The 20,373-nt window shown below is 39.3% G+C and overlaps 1 protein-coding gene across 2 annotated transcripts; it reads left to right on the forward strand.

The window, feature by feature from the left end:
- Positions 1–6,524: 6,524 nt before the first annotated feature.
- Positions 6,525–20,170, forward strand: LOC144006951 (uncharacterized). 2 transcript variants are annotated; one of them, XR_013280002.1, is made up of 3 exons: positions 6,525–7,002; positions 7,789–8,954; positions 9,055–13,204. XR_013280002.1 is itself a non-coding variant. In XM_077506091.1 (2 exons), exons 1-2 carry the CDS (start codon positions 6,879–6,881, stop codon positions 19,092–19,094), a joined length of 2,199 nt encoding a protein of 732 aa, XP_077362217.1. In that variant the 5' UTR covers positions 6,525–6,878; the 3' UTR covers positions 19,095–20,170. The 2 variants fall into 2 exon arrangements, 1 of the variants encoding a protein (XP_077362217.1); XM_077506091.1 differs by lacking the exons at positions 7,789–8,954; positions 9,055–13,204 and adding an exon at positions 17,020–20,170.
- Positions 20,171–20,373: the final 203 nt, after the last annotated feature.

Genomic DNA, 20,373 nt, shown 5'->3' on the forward strand with positions numbered 1-20,373 from the left:
GTTGCTCTCCCTTTTTGTTTTGCTGGCCCGCTGCGCCGTCCATGGCAAATCAGCCTCCGCGCGTGACAGACGCTGCGGAAACACAATTCTAAATTCCCTGCTGAACTTTTAAACCAAGAAGTCCCTTTACCCTGAACTCAAAGAAACTGGACTTGTTGGTGGAAAAGCAGCAGCTCTTCATTAGTAGGATATGCTATGTAACCTTAAAATCAAACATTGTCTTGAAGGCTCCCTGTTTCAGCTGCATGTCCAGTAGGGGTGGGCGATATGGCTTTAAATTTATATCACGATATTTCAAAGAAATTTGCGGTGACGATATTTTTGACGATACAGTGGTACCTCTACTTACGAACGTCCCTTCATACGAAAGTTTCAAGTTTTGAAACTCCTCAACAGGAAATTATTGCCTCTTGTTGTGTGAAGGCTGGAGGCCTTCACACATATGTCATTCAACCTTTTATTATTATTTTTACTTAAACTTATTCCTCCCACTTTTTTGTCCCGCATCTACTTCCACATTTTACACCCGATTCACTCCATTCCAGTTTCAAACTATTCCAAAAATTCACGCGACGCATGCTTGTATTTTTATTATTCCTACGATTCACGCCTTACCCACAATTCCCGATTTCATACCCGATTTTTCCCCATTATTCTTAATGGGAGATTCTACATTTCACATTTACTTCCACATTTTTCACCCGATTCACATCATTCCAGCTTCAATATATTCCAGCAATTGGTGCCATGAGCTATTCCAGCTTTTCAGGTTCAAAATTCACACCTTACCCACAATTCCCGATTTCGTACCCGATTATTTCCCATATTCTACATTTTCCATTTACTACCACTTTATTCATCCGATTCACATCATTCCAACTTCAATATATTCCAGCAATTCATGCCGCATTCAGAAATTAAACCAAACACAAATTAAACAATCCACATTCATGTGAAGCATGCTAGCCCAAACCACTAACAAACACTGGCTGATGTGACATCACGCACGGGCATACATGTATGCTATACTGCACAACAAACTTTGGACGGACATTATGGGTGATTTAACTCACCGTTTGCATCTACACACTAATAAACGTTCAGCAATACAGCCAGTCGGTATCTATGAGAGTGTAGTGGCTCGAGAATGTTGCGTTCAATGACCGCTAACAGAGTAAGAAATATGACATGTGGACTACACAAGCCAGCACCGGATTACAAGCAATAAATCTTACCTTCCTACGAAAACGGCTTTCTTTTTGCCCACTTTGAGGTCTCTGCATGTCAACCAAGGTTTAAGCTGCTCCACACTGTGTTGGTATATTCGGACCCGTCGCCATGGGCGGGCCTTGGGGGTCCGTGCCCGCCCTGTCAGTCAGCCGTGCCCGCCCAAGCAAGATGACTCACCAACTATTCGTCCTATCAGTCACGTAAACTTGCGCCTTCTGTTTTAAATAAAGCATTTAATGGAAGCCACCAAATGCCAAACCTCGATCCAGGATGACACAGTTGACATCGATGGGAATCCTGAGTCCACTGGTTACGTTTACAAGTGAGTGTCAAACTTTTATTTTAATTAGTCAAGCCACACAGCACGGATGAATTGGAGCAATACACAGTATGCTGTTAACAGACCCAAGCAGTCACACATACACAACAAATACTTAAGGAGCATAAAATTATTTATCACTAAAGAAGTTGCAGTACAATGTGAGTTGAATTCTCTTTTTTTATTGCCAAGTTTGTTCATGTTGATGACTGTCACTAAGTTCTAATAAAAAAAAACAGCACTTTACACATCCTTTTGGATTGATATTCTGCTTAGTTTTTCACTGAACCCATATGTTGTTTCTGTATATCATCGACATCACTCAACCTTATTTCTAAATCACTTTAAAACATCCATTGCTGCATACAAAGTGCTGTGCATGGAATAGAAATTAGTCTTTTAGTAGACACAAGTGAAACAAAATAACACAAAATAAAATTAATTAGAGTAAATATAAGTACAGGGTGACCCAAAAAGATGCGTAGCCATATTTTCTTGGATAAAAAATGCATTTTTTACCGAATGTCTTTTCTGTTGCAGGACGTGAAAGGTGAACCTATGGATGATCATTTGCAGCTATAGTTGCCCTGAAAATGTCTTGGACAAATCAGCAAAAGATATTCTCCCTGGAGACCGATTTTGCGACAAAATCATACCAGAGTGTACAGATTGAGTTTCCATTGTCGCAACTTTCCATCCAAATCAACGATTGTTAGTTGGATGAAGAAGTTCAGAGAGCATGGGACTGTAGTGGGCCTATGTTCTAAAGCCACAGGGGGAACTTATTCAGGAATGCAGGAAGAAGAGTGCAAGGACAGGAGAAAACATTGCTGCAGTGAGGGACTCAGTAGGACGCAGCCAAGAACTCGGAATCACTGCGGCGTGTTCTTACGTCTGATCTGCACCTACACCCATACAAGATCCAAATCAAGCAAAAATTCACTGGAAAAGCCAGTAACAATGTGTGAATGCTTCTGTAATGTGCTTGAAAATGATGAAAACTTTCTTGAGAACGTTTGCTTCTCAGAACTGAACTCTGAACTTCTTCATCCAACTAACAATCGTTGATTTGGATGGAAAGTTGCGACAATGGAAACGCTTTCCAAACTCAATCTGTACACTCTGGTATGATTTTGTCGCAAAATCGGTCTCCAGGGAGAATATCTTCTGCTGATTTGTCCAAGACATTTTCAGGGCAACTAGAGCTGCAAATGATCATCCATAGGTTCACCTTTCACGTCCTGCAACACAAAAGACATTCGGTAAAAAATGCATTTTTTATCCAATAAAATATGGCTACGCATCTTTTTGGGTCACCCTGTAGATAAGTATACACGCAAATAAAATACTAAAAGAAAAAAAAAAGTATAGAAATAAAATAACATAAAAGTAGCAGCAACAGCAAAAAAAAAAAAAAAAAAAGTGCCAACAGGGAGCCGGTCGGCCACGGCTTCATTTTGAAGTGTTGAAATAATTATTTAAAAAAACAGCAAATCCAAGATATGTTTCTTGAGATGATGGGGTTTTAATATATCAAATCGCGTCTGAAATAAAATGCACCGTCGCGTGGTTCAATTTCCAGGGGGAAAAATGGCGACATCTGTCGGTGACTTGACACTTTTTTTTTTTTTTTTTTTTTTTTTTTTTTTAAGTGAGCACTTATACACAAACAAGGCACATTTGTATCATCAACTGACAAATTACTTGACACAGACGGAGCATAAACATTATTGAACATTTAAAATAAAAGAAAGGAAGAGAAAAGAAAAAGAAAATTCAACAGAAATTGTACTTGCAAGAGGACTATAATTGGCGGGGTTGGCGGCCATCGGGGGGGGGGCGGCTTGTTGGGGGGGGGTTTGGGTGGGTGGGGGGTTGGGTGTTGGGGGTCGGGGTGTGTTCGGGGGTTTGGGGGCCGGGGGTGGTGGGGCCTGGGTCGTGGTGGGTGGCGGGTTTGGGTGGGGTGCGGGGGGGTCGTGGGGGGGTGGGGGCTGGGGACCGGTGGGGCGCTGTGGGGGCCCGCTGGGCCTCGTTCTGCGGCCTTGGGCTCGGGGGTGTGGGCCGGGGCTGGGGCGGGGGTGTTCCGGGCGTCTGGGTCGGCTCGCCGACCGGTGTCCGCTCGGGTGGCTTGGGGGTGGCCTTGGTGCTGCCGCGGCCTGGGGATTTCGGGGGGGGGGGAGTGCTCGCTTTGCTGGACTGCGGTTGACGGCTTTCTTTCTTTGGTGGTGGTCCTTATGCATGCCAGATCCGTCGCACCAGCATCTACTGAAACTCAACAGAAGTAGCCTCTCCCTCCCACAGCCCTTTGAATCAGTTGGTGCTGGTGTCTGTGGTTCTCACTTTGCTCTATCTATCCTTCCCTCCTTCCTCTCTTTAGTTTTTCCTCTGGTCACTTGAGATCTTAATTTATTAGAAGTATGAGGTTTCTGGGGTTGGCATAAGACTCTGGTTTTGTAACCACGTAGGAGGGGTCTTGTTGGTGCTGGACTTCACTTTGATGGATTGGATGTACTGGCTTCTATGGATCTCTCTCTGCCTTATCGATCCTTCCCTCCTTCCTCTCTTTAGTTTTTCCTCTGGTTTCTTGAGATCTCGCCAAATTTGCTGGAATTTAGAGGCTTCCGGGGTTGGCGTAAGACTTTGATTTTGTAATCATGGGGAAGGCAGGAAGTGTTTGGTCGGTGCTGGATTTCACTTTGATTTTCCTTTCTTTTCTCTTTATTTCTTTTTTTCTGACCTTTTCTCTGGTCTCCTGACCATTTAAACCTCACGACTCTGGCAAGATTCTGAAGTACCTGGTTAAGGCGAAGGGTAATGGGATATTTATAAGGCTTTAGGTGAATGAATGAGTATAAATTTATACGTATTTGCACGCACGCACGCACGCGCACGCACGCAAACGCACGCAAACGCACGCAAACGCACACACGCAAACGCACGCACGCACGCAAACGCACGCACACATACACACACAAAAAAAAAAAAAAAAAAAAAAAAAGAGCAATGATGACAAGACGTTGAATCGGTAAGACTACCGAATGAACAATTCTGAGCTCTAAAAAAAAAAAAAAAAAAAAAAAAAAAGAGGACTATAATAAATCAAATCATTCCAATAAAGAAACTCAATGAGGGGCTTTACTGTCCATGACCAATTTCAAAGATGTAAAAAACAATATAAAGTCATTTTTCCAGTGAAGTAGACGTTGTTTTGTTGTTGTTTTTTTTAATATCTTCATTTGTGAATAAAGAATTTCCCTAAAAGCAACAAAACATTGAAAACAAATTCGAGATTCTTGTCTTCCTGAAATACACCAAACAAAATCGATGCTTCTGTCAGGGGGAAATCAATATTTTTTGATTGTAACCAACTCCTTTAAGGTTATATGGCTGGTTGGGATACTCCGGAGACGGGTGTCCGTTCACAAAATGCTGCATGAAAAATGAAAACAAGATAAGCTCGGGGCACTTATTAGGACGCTAAGTTTGCCAAACTTGACGAAGCTTTGTGTTAACGTTAGCTCGCAACATTTAGACGAATGCAAAAGCTAACAGAAGACATTAAACTAACATTAACCACTGACTGAACAAGCTTTACTTAGATGGCAATGATATTCTAGTAATATATTTTATTCATTAATAGTAACGACAATAACTTTGATATCGTTTTGTGATAGTTATTGCCCCGAAAGCAAACTACACTACAGCTAGCTAGTTAGCCCGATAGAGTTAGCATAGTCTTACCTTAGCACAGTCCGATTTACATACTCCGTAGGCACACCGCTTCATCATTTTGGAGGTCCGGAGCTTGTTAATGGTTGTCACTCTTCTTCCGTAAAGTTTTATGGTGGTTAGCAGTCTCGTAAGCCATCAAATAAAATCAATCAGACTATGGACGTCATCGAGAGCTGAGTAAAGCTTGACGGACTATGCTTACATAGCAACGGTTGCTAAATGTGTGATTGGTCAATGCTCGTTTGGGGGGGCGGAGTTTGCGAAAGGTCAATTAAGGATACAACTCACCTGACTTTTGGCAGCGATATTCGGCCGAGCAAGAAAAGAAAAAGTGTAGTCAATAGTGCATAGAATTTGCCGGCACTCGACTAGAACTTTTCCTGGCTCAAAGCTTAAAAAAAAAAAAAAGAAAGAAAAAAAAGACCAGAGACTCTTGGGTGGATTTGCAGATTTACAGTCTGAGGTAAAACAGCAAGGATGTTTAAAAAAAAAAAAAAAAAAAAAAAACTGTGCTAATCATAATTCTGGGGTACATTAATCACAATTCATTATAATCCACATTTATCCAGATTTCTCCTTACTTTGGAAGCATGTATTATTTTGGTATGTTTGAATTTGATAATAATGTCTATACACAGTTTCATTTGATAAATCTTATGATTATTCTAGCGAAGTTTTACATTTATAAGTCTAAATTTACACATAAGAAACCATCCTTTATTTTTTAGTTTTTATTTTTGTATCCATGAGAAATTATTTTTTTGTCACTGTCTGGTTGTCTGTGTCCAAAAGCTGTAAAAACGTATAACTATTGCAAACTTATCATTTATTTATATGATTTTGTATCAAACTATTTTCTTTTCTTTCAGTTATACTATTGATTTTATTTGGTTTAGCTTTTGTATGATTAACTTCCCTGGCGTGTTCTATGTTCTAATTGTTTATAGTGTATTCAATGATTTTATTATTCCCCCCCAATAGTTTGTATACTGATTGAGTGAATAGAGATTAAAAAAAATAAAATCTAACCTGGGCTACTCGTATGTACAGGAAGTAAACATGTTTCTTCTTATTCGTCCGAGTGCAGTTTAAAGGTCTATTTATTTTTATTGTCCAAATGAATCTAGAATTAAACGTATCATTTTATGAGCTTTTTAAAAAAAAAAAATAAAGTAAAATTAAATATTAACATTTCCGTGACATGAGATTTGTCCAACTGTGATTGCCGTAGATTTCACGTGGTAGCAGAAGAGCGACTCCATTCCAGGCACGACGCGTTTACGCTCGGCTTCACTATAAAAATAATTCAACACGAATTCGTACGGAACGAACTGACACATCGACACTTTGCCCCGTCACTACGTTATTGAAGTCAAACATAATTGCTACGTTTCGTGTCTGTTTCAATCGTATCTCTCGGCCGTCTTTATTTTGCCTTAGCTTAGCTTATTTTAGCTTAGCTTAGCTTAGCTTAGCTTAGCTTAGTTTAGCTTAGCTTAGTTTGCGAGGCGCCAAAAAACGAGACGCGTTTGCTATCGACAAATTGGCTCAGCAGACGTCAATCGTGAGCGTAAAGTGTCGTGAATATCGTGTGAAGATGTTCACAATGGCGAAAGTCAAGGACGAAGAGGAGCTTTGTGGAGCACAGGAGGACAACGAGCGACAACGTCAACTGCTGGACGCCGTTTACAAGCAGCCTCGAGTTGTGTTGAACAGAGCAGGTTTGTCACTTGTTTCGTCGACACTTTTCAACCATATGTACCTTTTTATTTCTGTAATGACTCTTCACCGGGTCACTTTGTTACGATACACAGTTAGTTTTTTTCTTCAGTAGGTTTGGTGCATTTCTCAGATGAGAATTGGATTGAGCAGAGCAACATGTTCAATTTTCACGTCACAGCATGAAACAGCTTGGACTATAATGTGACGTCACTGAATGGCAAAACACAATTTACTCGAGTATAAAACGTGATAGCTTTCTTCATTCATAAATATTCACCATAACTTCATGTAACGTGACAGTATTGCTGCTATATCCCTGCATGAAATTATACGGTTAACTACTTAACTGTGTGGAATGTAGGAATGTCACGATACCAGAAATTTAGTAGTCGAGACCGATACCACTGAAATTCCACGGTTCTCGATGCCATTTCGGTAACACGGTAAAAATAGAAAATAAGCAATAAATTCTGTACTTCAACAAACAATGATATTGTGTGCTTAAACAGAACAATTGGCATGTAGCTTTAAAGGTACACTCAGTATTATACAGTGGCATCTCGTGGTGAAATAAAAAGTTAGTAGTAAGTAAAAAGATATGTTGTATCGCATAAACTTACTTTTTTTAAATATAACGGTAAGTCATAAATCACTAATTATTTTACATGACCGCGCCGCGCCTGCTAGTGTCCGCCATGTTTCGCCGCCATCTTTCTGCTACAGGTGCCGTCAAAGACAAATTTCAGCGCTCCATTTCTTAACGCGTTTTTGGAACGCCTTTGCAGACGCACTTCCGGTGTGTATGGCGACCGCATGTGAACGAAGAAGAAGAGTTTCCGGTCCCCGAAGAGAGCATTATCAAGCATCACAATTGCTTTGGGAATTTATTTTATTTCAGCGCGACAAAACAAGAGTTTATATTGTAGGCGCATTTGCCAGATGGAGAGAAATGAGGAACAGACTTGGTTTGGGACGTGCCGGTGCCTTCGACTGCTTTCTACTTGACCGGTAAGTAAGAGTACATTTGTGTTTACGTTTTGAGAGCGAGAGAAAAAGTATGCACCGTACTAATTAATACGATGTTCGTACCATTGTTTTACGATCACTATAGCTGTTGATTAGCAACTCCGCACCACTCAAACGATTTCGTTATGTAGCTACTTTATTGCTTTGGAGAAAAAAAAAAGATTCCCGCTGGCACGTTATATTTAGAGTAAATGCGCAAGTTATTGTGTAATGTAATGTAACTGTGATTTCGGAGGTATATTTGCCCATAACTTCAATGGAGAATCTAAAGCATACTGCATCAGTGGAGGAGTTGAAAATTATTATTTTCGTTGTGGTTGGTGAAAATAGTGTTCTCGAAATTAATTTTCGGCAGGGAATAACTTTCTGGACTTAAATGCTGGCTGTACCGTAAGCACTGTTAGAGTCTGAACTCTCTCACTCAAGTGTGTACTGGTCCATTGTGTAATTGGGTGCACAAGAATTTACAGGCTGCTACGTTTTCCGCGGAAATTCGACAAGCAAGCAGCCTTTGCATATTCTATGCAGTATGCAGTCAAGTTACTTTTATCTAGCTAATACAATGTTTTGGGCCCCAAAACTAAAGATCTTACCTCTATTTTGGGGGCTTTGTTGGAAAGTTGGTGACATATAGTAGTATCATCAATTATTTTATTTTTTATTTTTATTTTGTTTTTGTTTGTGTCACGCTAGATCAACAGCCAAACTTGAGGGCTTCCAGAACCATATTCTGATGTATACAAGCATTCATGCACCGTTTAAATACATCACCGACCTGCAAGAAAAGGGAGAGTCAGCAGCCATATTGGAATGCCCCGAATGAGGACACTTGAATGGAGGACCCCAGAAGGCTTCGGTGTTGTACCACCAGTATCTCCACCTACCATATCTGAGCTGCAACAAACTGAAGTCAGCCGACGTCTTGGTATGTCATTTACATATGGACGCCATTGCACACTACATGAACTTTTTGTGTGAAGCAATACGGAATGGTCACATGTACAAGCACCACTTGTTTTACACAGGACCTGCTGACCAGGTGTCTGAAGCCATGGAGTGACTCCTCCCTCACTTTCCTCAGCAAGCCTTTGAAGAATATGATATCATCGTTGGTGGGAACATGCCCTCACTCCATAACATGTACTTGTGCAGTCAAGGAGCATGTCAAACTTAATAAAACCAGCAAACATTGAAGTGACTTCATTATTACTGCAGTCTGTTCACACAATCAATGGACAAGCCTTCCTTAATTTTGCCCCAATAACATCATAGAGTAGGCGAAAAGTAGTGTTACATACTATGTGTTCGGGAGAGTTTGAGGAATGTTGCAATGTTAATGGGGGACAATGTCAGCACACACACAAAAAAAACAAAATAAACCCATCATGGTATTGAGATAATCAGATATTTTAGCTGTGTACAACACATACCTGCTCTGTAACACTACTTTTGGCCCAAACCTGTATGTCTATTTTCCATATATTGAAATGCACAGCGTATTGGTAAATTTCTGGAATAACTGCAATTCATGTAGCTCATTATATTCTAACAGCATTTTTTTTTTTAGTTAATATGTTCATTTCATGTAGACTTTTATTTTACTTTATTTTATTTATTCATTTTCATGTAGTGTACCTTACATTCATTGGCCAATGAAGAATTGCTTGTCATTGCAAGCATTTATAATAATTCTCCAGGCTTTTGATGTTTTACATTTCTGGGCATGTAAAACAGTGTTAGGTTAGGTGTCGAATGAACACTGCATGTTGACGTCAAAGGAAATAGTATTTTTTAGTTATTCAAAATGTACAAATTAACACACAACAACAATATACAAGTTATACAAACTACAGCAAGTGTCAGACATGGAGTAATTATATGCCAGGTAAAAAAAACCTTTGTATTGTCCTTGAGGATCTGGAGAAGTGTCACTTATTTGCCACAAGTCCACCAAGGTGCTGCAGTCTGGGATCCAGGTACAGGAAATCATGGTGGTGCTGATGTGCCAGCAATGTGTCAAAAAGTATTTCTTGGTGTCAGTCTATCAGCTGGACTTGGATATCTTCATGTTCCTCCATGGTCATTTCCTGTACGAGTCTCTGCAAGAAGGTAACAATTGTATGTCAGATGAGGTACCAAACGATGAACTGAAAGTCACTGAGCCAATGAAGTACATTATTACACGAGCAAGTCTATTTGTGAAAGCCATGTAAATTCCTGCACATCGAAGTACAAGGAAGCTGTTGTATCTTCAATCAAAACTAATTAAGTTGCTTAGTGATATTTATTAGGTCAAATTGTTCAACATGGTGAAAATCGATATCGATAAAATGAAGATAGCTAAGGTCAAACCAATATATAAAACTGGGAACAAGCATTACTTTACCAACTATAGACCAATTTCTCTACTACCCCAATTTTCAAAAATATTGGAAAAACTCTTCAATCATAGATTAGACTAATTTTTGGAAAAATATAACATCCTTGCTGAAAACCAGTACGGATTTAGGTCTAATAGATCAACAACACTGGCAATAATAGAAGCAATAGAACTAATTACAAATGCTATAGATCACAAGAAATATTCTGCAGGGTTATTTATAGACATCAAGAAGGCATTTGATACAATTAACCATCATATATTAATAAAGAAATTAGAACGATATGGTATTAGGGGAATCGTGCTTGAGTGGATAAAAAGTTATTTAAGTAGGAGACAGCAGTTTGTTAAGTTGGGTGATTATTCCTCATCATGTTTGGATATTGTTTGTGGTGTCCCCCAGGGGTCAGTATTAGGCCCTAAACTTTTTATTTTGTATATAAATGATATGCATGTAGTTTCTAAGATACAACATTCGGTGTTATTTGCTGATGATACCAATATTTTTTACTCAGGGGATAATATGCTACAATTACAGGAAGAAATGAACAAATTAAAAATATGGTTTCATAGCAACAAATTATCATTAAATTTAGGGAAAACAAAAATAATGTTATTTGGAAATTGTACGACAAATACACAGGTGAAGATTATAGTAGATGGGGTAGAAATTGAGAGGGTTCGTGAAATCAAGTTTTTGGGGGTAATTATTGATGACAAAGTTAGCTGGAAACCACATATTAAATATATACAGAGTAAAATTTCGAGAAACATTGCAATAATAAATAAGGCGAAGAGGGTGTTAGACAGTAAATCCCTCCACATACTGTATTGTTCGTTAGTCTCTCCTTATTTGCAGTACTGTGCTGAAGTTTGGGGCAATAATTACAAAACCTCACTACATTCAATAAATATCCTACAGAAAAGAGCATTAAGAATTATTCACAAAGCTGGCTATCAGGATCATACAATTTTTAAGGTCTCAATTACTTGTGTTTCATGATATGGTACAGTATCAAACAGCGCAAATAATGTTTCAAGCAAAATATAATTTACTACCGCAGAATATTCAACATTTGTTTAATAAGAACTCCAATGACGGTTATAATTTACGGCGGTATTGTGACTTTAAAGAACCTAGGTTTCGTACAACAAGAAAGAGTTTTTGTCTATCAGTATGCGGGGTTAGGTTACTGAAGGGATTTAGTGGGGAGTTGAAGCATTGTACAAATATGAGACAATTTAAAATACTATATAAACATAGGATTTTTAAGAAATATGAGGATGAGGGAGGAGGGCTCACTTATTAGGTGTTTTATTTGTTGGTTTGCTTGTTTGTTGACTGTTTCTTTCTTTGTTTTTGTTAGTTTTATGGTTTTCTTTATGGCTGCTTTATTATGTAAATATGTTGAAGCAGTAGATTTAAAGGTGGAACTGATTATGTGGTAAATAAGGTTATGGGTGTGTGTTTATATGTACTATGTGTATGGAGAAGGACGGAAGTTATGTCAGTTAGTTTACTTAAGGAGAAGGGGTGGGAGTAAATAAGTTTTACTTCTCACTACTTTTCGAATACACGATTGTTTCTTTTCTATTGTATGTCACTGTTTCTTTGACTTTCTATTTTTCTTGATTATTGTCATTTTATTTATATGTATTAAGATAATGTTGATATTCGAAATATCTGAGTAAAGGGTTTCAAATGTTTCTGGAAGCAGCACTTTTTTGAGTGGTTAGCAGTTACAAGACGGGGGGAGATTTACGAGTCGCAGATGTGTAGTTCATTTAACACCATATATTGTACGATATACTAAACATCAGCAAACGATGTAATCTAAATACCACATATTCCAAGCAAAGGTATGTTTTGAGCCATTCACATGCATGCTCGAATGGAATTATTTTTCCATGCTGACATAATTGTACGTTACGAGACACCACGTTCTCTACCGCATTCTCTTCCTCGTCGTCTCCCTCGCCCTTTTTGAGATGGTCCAAATGTCTATAAAACATATAACATAACTGTGTGTTCTCTGTTGCATGGTTTATTTGCACTAACAAATATGGACATAGATAGCCATTAGCATTAGCTGACGTACAGTATTTCCTAACAATGCCGGCAAACATATTAATTCTGAAATTAAATGACTAAATCACAAATTTAGGGATCTTTACAGTATGTCTAACAAATGCAATTCACTTACGTCATCACTCGAGGGAATACCAGAAGTTGTTTGCGTTCTGTTCTGGTGAAATTGTTGGTAGGCTGGCGAAGTATGGTCTCTCTGGGACGCCGTAGTTCGTGTGCTTAAAATCATTGCATTATCTTGTTTGACCGATAGATGGCGGTCGTGAGCTACACACTGCGGCTTTAACTAAGACCTGTCACCAGAAAGAAAGTGCAGGGGGGGGACATTAGCTTTTTCGGGGGAGCACACTTCATCAACCTAAATCTAATGTTGTTCAGGTTGAACAGTGGCATTGTGACAACTGCAAAAGTGCTCAAAAATATTTTCTATCACTTAAAAGCGGCGGAATGACTGTGACCCAGCCCCTTCTATCTGAGATTAGCTAGCAGTTGCCTTCATTTGCTTTTTGGATTTAGGGCTGTACGATATAGATAAAATTTCATTTCATTTTTGCCAGACATCTTTATTCTTTGGTCTTTGACTCAGCATGAAACTTCGCATCATTTCAGTGTTTTATGGTGCCTTCTGTATTTTGTGTTATTTTATTTCTAGTTATATTTACTTATTCACTTCCCTACATCTTAGATATATTTTTTTAATATATATTTTTTGCTTTTATACTTAGCTACTTATATTTACTAGAATTAATTTTTTGTGTTATTTTCTTTCACTTGTGTCCACTGCGAGACTGATTTCTATTCCATGCACTTTGTATACAGCAATGGATGTTTTAAAGTGCTTTATAAAAAAAGATTGAGTTGAGATATGTCGATAATATACAGAAACGACATATGGGTTCAGTGAAAAATATCAATCCATCAGGATGTGTAAAGTGCTGTTTTTTATTTTTATTATTATTATTATTATTATTATTATTATTATAACTTAGTGACAGTCATCAACCGTGACAAACTTGGCAATAAAAAAAAAAGAAAAGAGAATTCAACTTACATTGTACTGCAACTATGCTTTAGTGATAAATAATTTTATGCTCCAAAGTAGGGGTGTGAATTGCCTAGTACCTGACGATTCGATTCGTATCACGATTCACAGGTCACGATTCGATTCGATACCGATTAATCCCGATACGAATGGTCACGATTCGATACCGATTAATCCCGATACGAATTTATAAGTCGATTGTTGCGATTTTTTTCCATTCAAATTTAGAAAATACTATCAGTAAATTTGTACATGTACACTGTAAGATTTGTATGAATATATTTATCTAAAACTTGAGGCTTATAACCGTGAGCCACTGTACACAAACAGTTTGCAATCTGTTTCACATTTGAACAGCATTAAAATAAAAATATTAAGGCTTAATGTGCCGTTCATATAACATTCTTCCATGCTCAAGGTGTGAATCCTAAAAAAAAAAAAAAAAAAAAAATCGATTCTGCCGATTATTGAATCGATTCGAGAATCGCGCGATGTAGTATCGCGATATATCGCCGAATCGATTTTTTTTTAACACCCCTACTCCAAAGTATTTGTTGTGTATGTGTGACTGCGTGGGTCTGTTAACCGCATACTGTGTATTGCTACAATTTGTCCGTGCTGTGTGGCTTGACTAATCAAAACAAAAGTTTGCCACTCACTTGTGAACGTTGTTTAGTGGACCAGTGAACGCAGGATTCCCAACCATGTCAACTGTGTCATCCTGGATCCAGGTTTGGCGTTTGCTCACTGCTCAGTCATTGGGTCAGTTCCGGCCGGCGAACGTGCACTACTATCTAACGCGGAAGTAGATTTGGCTAATGCGCGTCTCCGGAGCGCGCGTCACCCCCCCCAATCCCGATTACCATTGGCTAGCCGTAGATGTCAATCAAAGCCAAATTTGAAAGGATGTATGTGGTTGGCTGGCAAGCCATGCTTTACTTGAACAGAAGGCGCACGTTTACGTGACTGATAAAAGTAGAAAAATAAAATAAATTCTCCTTTCCCTGTCGTCCTTTTGCTGATGAGCGGCCCTAGCATCTGCCTAATCTGCCTAATGGCAGGAGCGCCACTGGTCGTGACCAAAAGAACGAGATCCCGGATACAAGCGGCCGAAATGAGTTTCCTCCGCAGGGTGTCCGGGCTCTCCCTTAGAGATAGGGTGAGAAGCTCGGTCATCCGGGAGGGACTCGGAGTCAAGCCGCTGCTCCTCTGCGTTGAGAGGAGCCAGCTGATGGGGAGATGATCGATACTGGCTTCCTCCGTGTAAGTGACACGGGCTCGGAAGCAGTGTTTGTGTGTGTTGAGTGTGTTGAGTGTGTGTGTGTGTGTGTGTGTGTGTGTGTGTGTGTGTGTGTTGGGGGTGGGGTCGATATATCTATACATGGCTTTATGTATCGATATTGGGATATGAAAAGGCGTATCTATACGATATCGATGTATCAATATTTTGAACCCAGCCCTAGTTAATTCAATTGAAATAGAAAGGGTGTATGAAAACAAATTCCTTGTAGTAGTTATTGATGATAAATTATTTTGGAACATCGTTATATACATTATAGTTCATATACATTATAGTTCATTATTATTACAATATCTGACCTATTGTGTGGAAATCTGGGCAAATGCAAATAAAACAAACACCAACTCTGTGTTCAAATTGCAAAAGAGAGCTATAAGAATTATTAATTAATCAAAATATACAGAATCAACACATCCATTATTTATTAAATTAAATACAATGAAATTTTATGACTTGGTTGAGTTTAAATTAGCACCAAATTAGACACAGTCCTTATGATATAAGGGGTGCACATGTCTATAAAAAAAAACAAAAAAAAAAAAAAAAACAAGAACAAATATTAAGCAAAGGTGTGTATCTGTTAAAGGTGTTAATTTGTGGAATCATTTGGGAATTGCCCTGAAAGGATGTGACTCACTTGTTGAGTTTAAACTTCAATATAAAATACATAACATCACAATAAATTAAAGGAAGGCACCTTTAATTTGACATGTATGGCTTGATTGGCAGTAAATAGTTAGTTTAGCTACGAAACATGCATAAGAGCTGATGAACACACCCCAATATTGATTTATTTAACTTTTTTCAACATAGAAGTACTTCCGTGTTGGAAAGCCCCCAAGTGGTGACGTAACAAGTGTGTATACTCGCTTGGCTAACAGTAGTTCACGCAGACAGAACGACGAGGAAGACACAAACGTCACTTATGCCTTACTGTATTGCAAAATTTTGCGAGGTGCACACTGGTATGTTATCCCCCCAAAAAAAGGCTATTTGCGTAGACCATGGCTTGCTAAGTGCTGTCGACCTCCCGGCAAGGACAAGCAGGAGCGGACGTTATGTTTTATTAGCTCGTAAGTTGTTTATACTTCACAAATTGACCATGTTCATAATCTTATTTTAACAAAAAATTTATAGAATGTGGATTAGTGTCATTATCATCGGCATGTGCGACGTACTACATTTGTGTTCTGTCCCGCTGTTCTTCCTGTGGTGCATTCCAGTTTCATTTGCATTTCTATTAATTTCGTTCGGATCCCAACCATTGATAACCAGCCTTGGTAACGGCGTCTCGCATTTCCTTACTTCATTCTGTCTATAAATAAACACGGTTAATACACAACCTTCTTGCAAGCTTTCGTTTACATCATCGGGACGCTACGCAAAAAAAGAAAAGAAAAAAAAACAGCTCGGGGAGGTTGGGCGCTGTAACGACGATACATATAATTTTACTATTTTTTTCTTTTTCCTGAAATAGTTCGTCAGTTCCACACGTTTTGCATTGCTCGTGCTGTGTGTCACTTTACCTGTTGGATATTGGCTCCTCCAGACTTTTCTTCTTCACATCTTTCATTGCAACCAAAGCTATCCTGAGAATGTCTATTTAGTATTGCCATGTTGAATGTCTGATGTTCCCGGATGCAGTTGAGATTGTCCGCAAGGAACCCATCCTCGAGTTCTTTCATTTCCAGACAGCACACATTCATTAGCGATTGTCCATTCCTGTGCAGCTCCCGCACGAGCAACACTCGCCCACCGCCTGATTCACTCGTTCGTTAAAGTTTATTTTGTGCCCGAAAAGACCATCTGGCGCCACAACTTTCACATCCAAGGCAGACTTTCCTTCGGTAGGGTTATTTTGTCGTGTTGGCTCGAAGCGATAAGGTTTAATCCTTCCGGGTTTGACGCTAGATGCACGGCTGCGTTTCATAGTGCTTCGATCGTGTAGCGTTTACACACTAGTGATGTAAACATCCGGGTTATTTAGTCACGTGTAACAAACATGCCGGCGTTAGATTCATTTTAACATGAGTTTAAAAGTTATTAAATGTACATAAAAAAATAATCACGTTACCAAATTAATTATTGAAAAAGTAGCAACTTTTTGCTGCTAAAAATGGATGAATAAGTAAAGTGTCCCTTTAACTTTACCAAACCGTGTGTATCTTGTGTCTCGCAGATGTCAGTGAAAAATATGTTTTTCCTGAGCGGCAGGAGCCAGAGTTCCCTGGCGTGAAACAGGAGGAGGACTTGGAGCCTCTGCAAGTTAAAGAAGAGCAGCAGCAACAGCTTCCCAACATCAAAAAAGAGGAGCAGCTGCCACCATACATTAAAGAGGAGGAGGACTTCACAGAGTTGCCCGTGACTGGTGTCCATTTGAAGACTGAAGATGAACGTCAATATGAAGAGAACAAAGGGGCGGAGTCTCCAAGCAGCAGGTCAAGACAACAAATGACAAATGATGACAGCCGGTTAGCTCTCATGTCAGATGGTGAAGACGCGTCACACGCTCCTCACACTGCTGACGATGAACAGTGTGACGATGATGCGACATGTCACACTGATGGCAAACGGTGGAAATGTTCTCAGTGTGGAAAAACCTTTGGTTCCAAGTCTCAATTGAGAAGACACGCGATGGGCCACACTGGTGATAAACCCTTTGCTTGCACAGTTTGTGGTCGACGTTTCTCTGAGAAGGGAACTTTAAGAAGGCACACGCGAACCCACACTGGCGAGAAGCCTTTTGCTTGCTCGGTTTGTGGTCGAAAATTTGCTCGCAAGGGACACTTAAAAACACACACAAGAACCCACACTGGCGAGAAGCCTTTTGCTTGCTCGGTTTGTGGTCGAAAATTTGCTTGCAAGGGACACTTAAAAAGTCACACAAGAACCCACACTGGCGAGAAGCCTTTTGCTTGCTCGGTTTGTGGTCAAAGTTTCTCTCAGAAGGGAAGTTTAACAACGCACATGCGAATCCACACTGGAGAGAAGCCCTTTGCTTGCTTGGTTTGTGGTCAAAGTTTCTCTGAGAAGGGAAGTTTAACAACGCACACGCGAATCCACACTGGAGAGAAGCCTTTTGCTTGCTCAGTTTGTGGTCAAAATTTTGCTCAGAGGGGACACTTAAAATCACACACAAGAACCCACACTGGAGAGAAGCCCTTTGCATGCTCAGTTTGTGGTCAAAATTTTTCTTCCAAGGGATACTTAAAATCACACACAAGAACCCACACTGGAGAGAAGCCCTTTGCATGCTCAGTTTGTGGTCAAAATTTTTCTTCCAAGGGATACTTAAAATCACACACAAGAACCCACACTGGAGAGAAGCCCTTTAAATGCTCAGTTTGTGGTCAAAATTTTTCTTCCAAGGGATACTTAAAAACACACACAAGAACCCACACTGGAGAGAAGCCCTTTGCTTGCTCAGTTTGTGGTCAAAATTTTTCTTCCAAGGGATACTTAAAATCACACACAAGAACCCACACTGGAGAGAAGCCCTTTAAATGCTCAGTTTGTGGTCAAAATTTTTCTTCCAAGGGATACTTAAAAACACACACAAGAACCCACACTGGAGAGAAGCCCTTTGCTTGCTCAGTTTGTGGTCAAAATTTTGCTCACAAGGGAAACTTTAAAATACACACAAGAACCCACACTGGAGAGAAGCCCTTTGCTTGCTCAGTTTGTGGTCAAAATTTTTCTTCCAAGGGATACTTAAAAATACATACAAGAACCCACACTGGAGAGAAGCCTTTTGCTTGCTCAGTTTGTGGTCAAAATTTTGCTCACAGGGGAAACTTAAAAAGACACACAAGAACCCACACTGGAGAGAAGCCTTTTGCTTGCTCAGTTTGTGGTCAAATTTTCTCTCAGAAGGGAACTTTAAAAATCCACACACGAACCCACACTGGAGAGAAGCCTTTTGGTTGCTCAGTTTGTGGTAAAAAATTTACTCTTAATGTAACGTTAAAAAGACACACAAAGACCCACACTGGAGAGAAGCCTTTTGCTTGCTCAGTTTGTGGTCAAAATTTTTCTTCCAAGGGATACTTAAAAATCCACACAAGAACCCACACTGGAGAGAAGCCTTTTACTTGCTCAGTTTGTGGTCAAAATTTTTCTTCCAAGGGATACTTAAAAATACACACAAGAACCCACACTGGAGAGAAGCCTTTTGCTTGCTCAGTTTGTGGTCAAAGATTCCCAACAAAGGGCAACGCTGAGAGTCACAAGTGTGCTGGTGAGAAAAGCAGTTGATGAATGAAGCTTGATATGATCTCATTTAGGAATTGACGTTTAAAATGGTGCAGAAATTTCTACCGCTAAATGAATGATTGATCTGTGTACTTGTATTGTGTGTTGTATGTGTCTTAGCCTATTTTGAAAATGAATTTGTTTTGAAAACGTAACATCAACCTGACAAGTGGCTGCGGATTATAACTGACGGCTATAATCTGTCATGTTGACATGTAAATGTCCGTTCATATGTAGTTTGCCTTATTTACATATTAAAAGGCTGTTGTTGAACACATTATTTTAGGTTAATTAATTATGCTCAAATTAGTGTGTCAAAAAAATAACGCAACTGATCGCGAGTCAATGCCAAATTTGGCCCATTGAGGTACACAGGGTAGACTGCAGGGGGCACCACTACAGAGTAGCACGAGCACACCGACCTGTATATATGACTGGATAGCAGATAGCCCTTACACGCCCATGCAAGCCGTTGAAGCGACAGGGCGGCCATCTTGCTCCTACCATCTTGTAGGACTTCAGACATTTTCCAACTTACCTTAAAGGCGTATAAATAATATGTTACATGGCGTTTACAGGAGGAAACTTGTATAATTCATTGTTTATGAAAGAATCACAACTGTTCAACAAATAATATTGGGTCCTTACGTGCACACATATGACATATTTCAAGCAGCAATGCCAGTTAAGTGGGGATTTTGGGAGGTTGTTGTGCTGTTAGACTAGCTCAGGGGTGTCAAAACTCAGTTTTGTTGCAGTCCTCAGGGTTTATCTCAGAGGGCTGTTATGACGGGGAAACCAAATGTTTATTCGTCTCACCGAACAAGATGGATTACTCGTAAGGGTAAAAGTTTGTTCACTAAATTCTACTGCATTTATTTGTGGGGAGTGGCGTCAAGTTGTATTTTACAATTTTAAAATGTGCAGAAACTCGCAAGTTACTTATTGTTTAAAATTACAGAACTCTTAATATGAAAAGAACACATCGATCGTTTCTGGTTGCTATGCAGTAAAAATGTGTCCTTTTACAATGCACATCCTATTTCACTTAACAAAATAAAAGCATCAGTGAATGCATATATTTGTGGGGACTGTGTTGTATTTTACAGTTTTAAAAAATGTGCATAATTTCACAAGTTACTTCATATAAAAATTAGGCAGCTCCTAATATGAAAAGAAAAATGCACTGAGCTGTCACCATTGTCTTACAAATGCAATTATGCCATGTTGTAGTGACAGAAAAATGACCAAAACAAATCACTAACACATTTGGTTTGGTTTT

Source organism: Festucalex cinctus, chromosome 1 (assembly GCF_051991245.1).
Source record: "Festucalex cinctus isolate MCC-2025b chromosome 1, RoL_Fcin_1.0, whole genome shotgun sequence".
Lineage (NCBI taxonomy): Eukaryota > Metazoa > Chordata > Actinopteri > Syngnathiformes > Syngnathidae > Festucalex > Festucalex cinctus.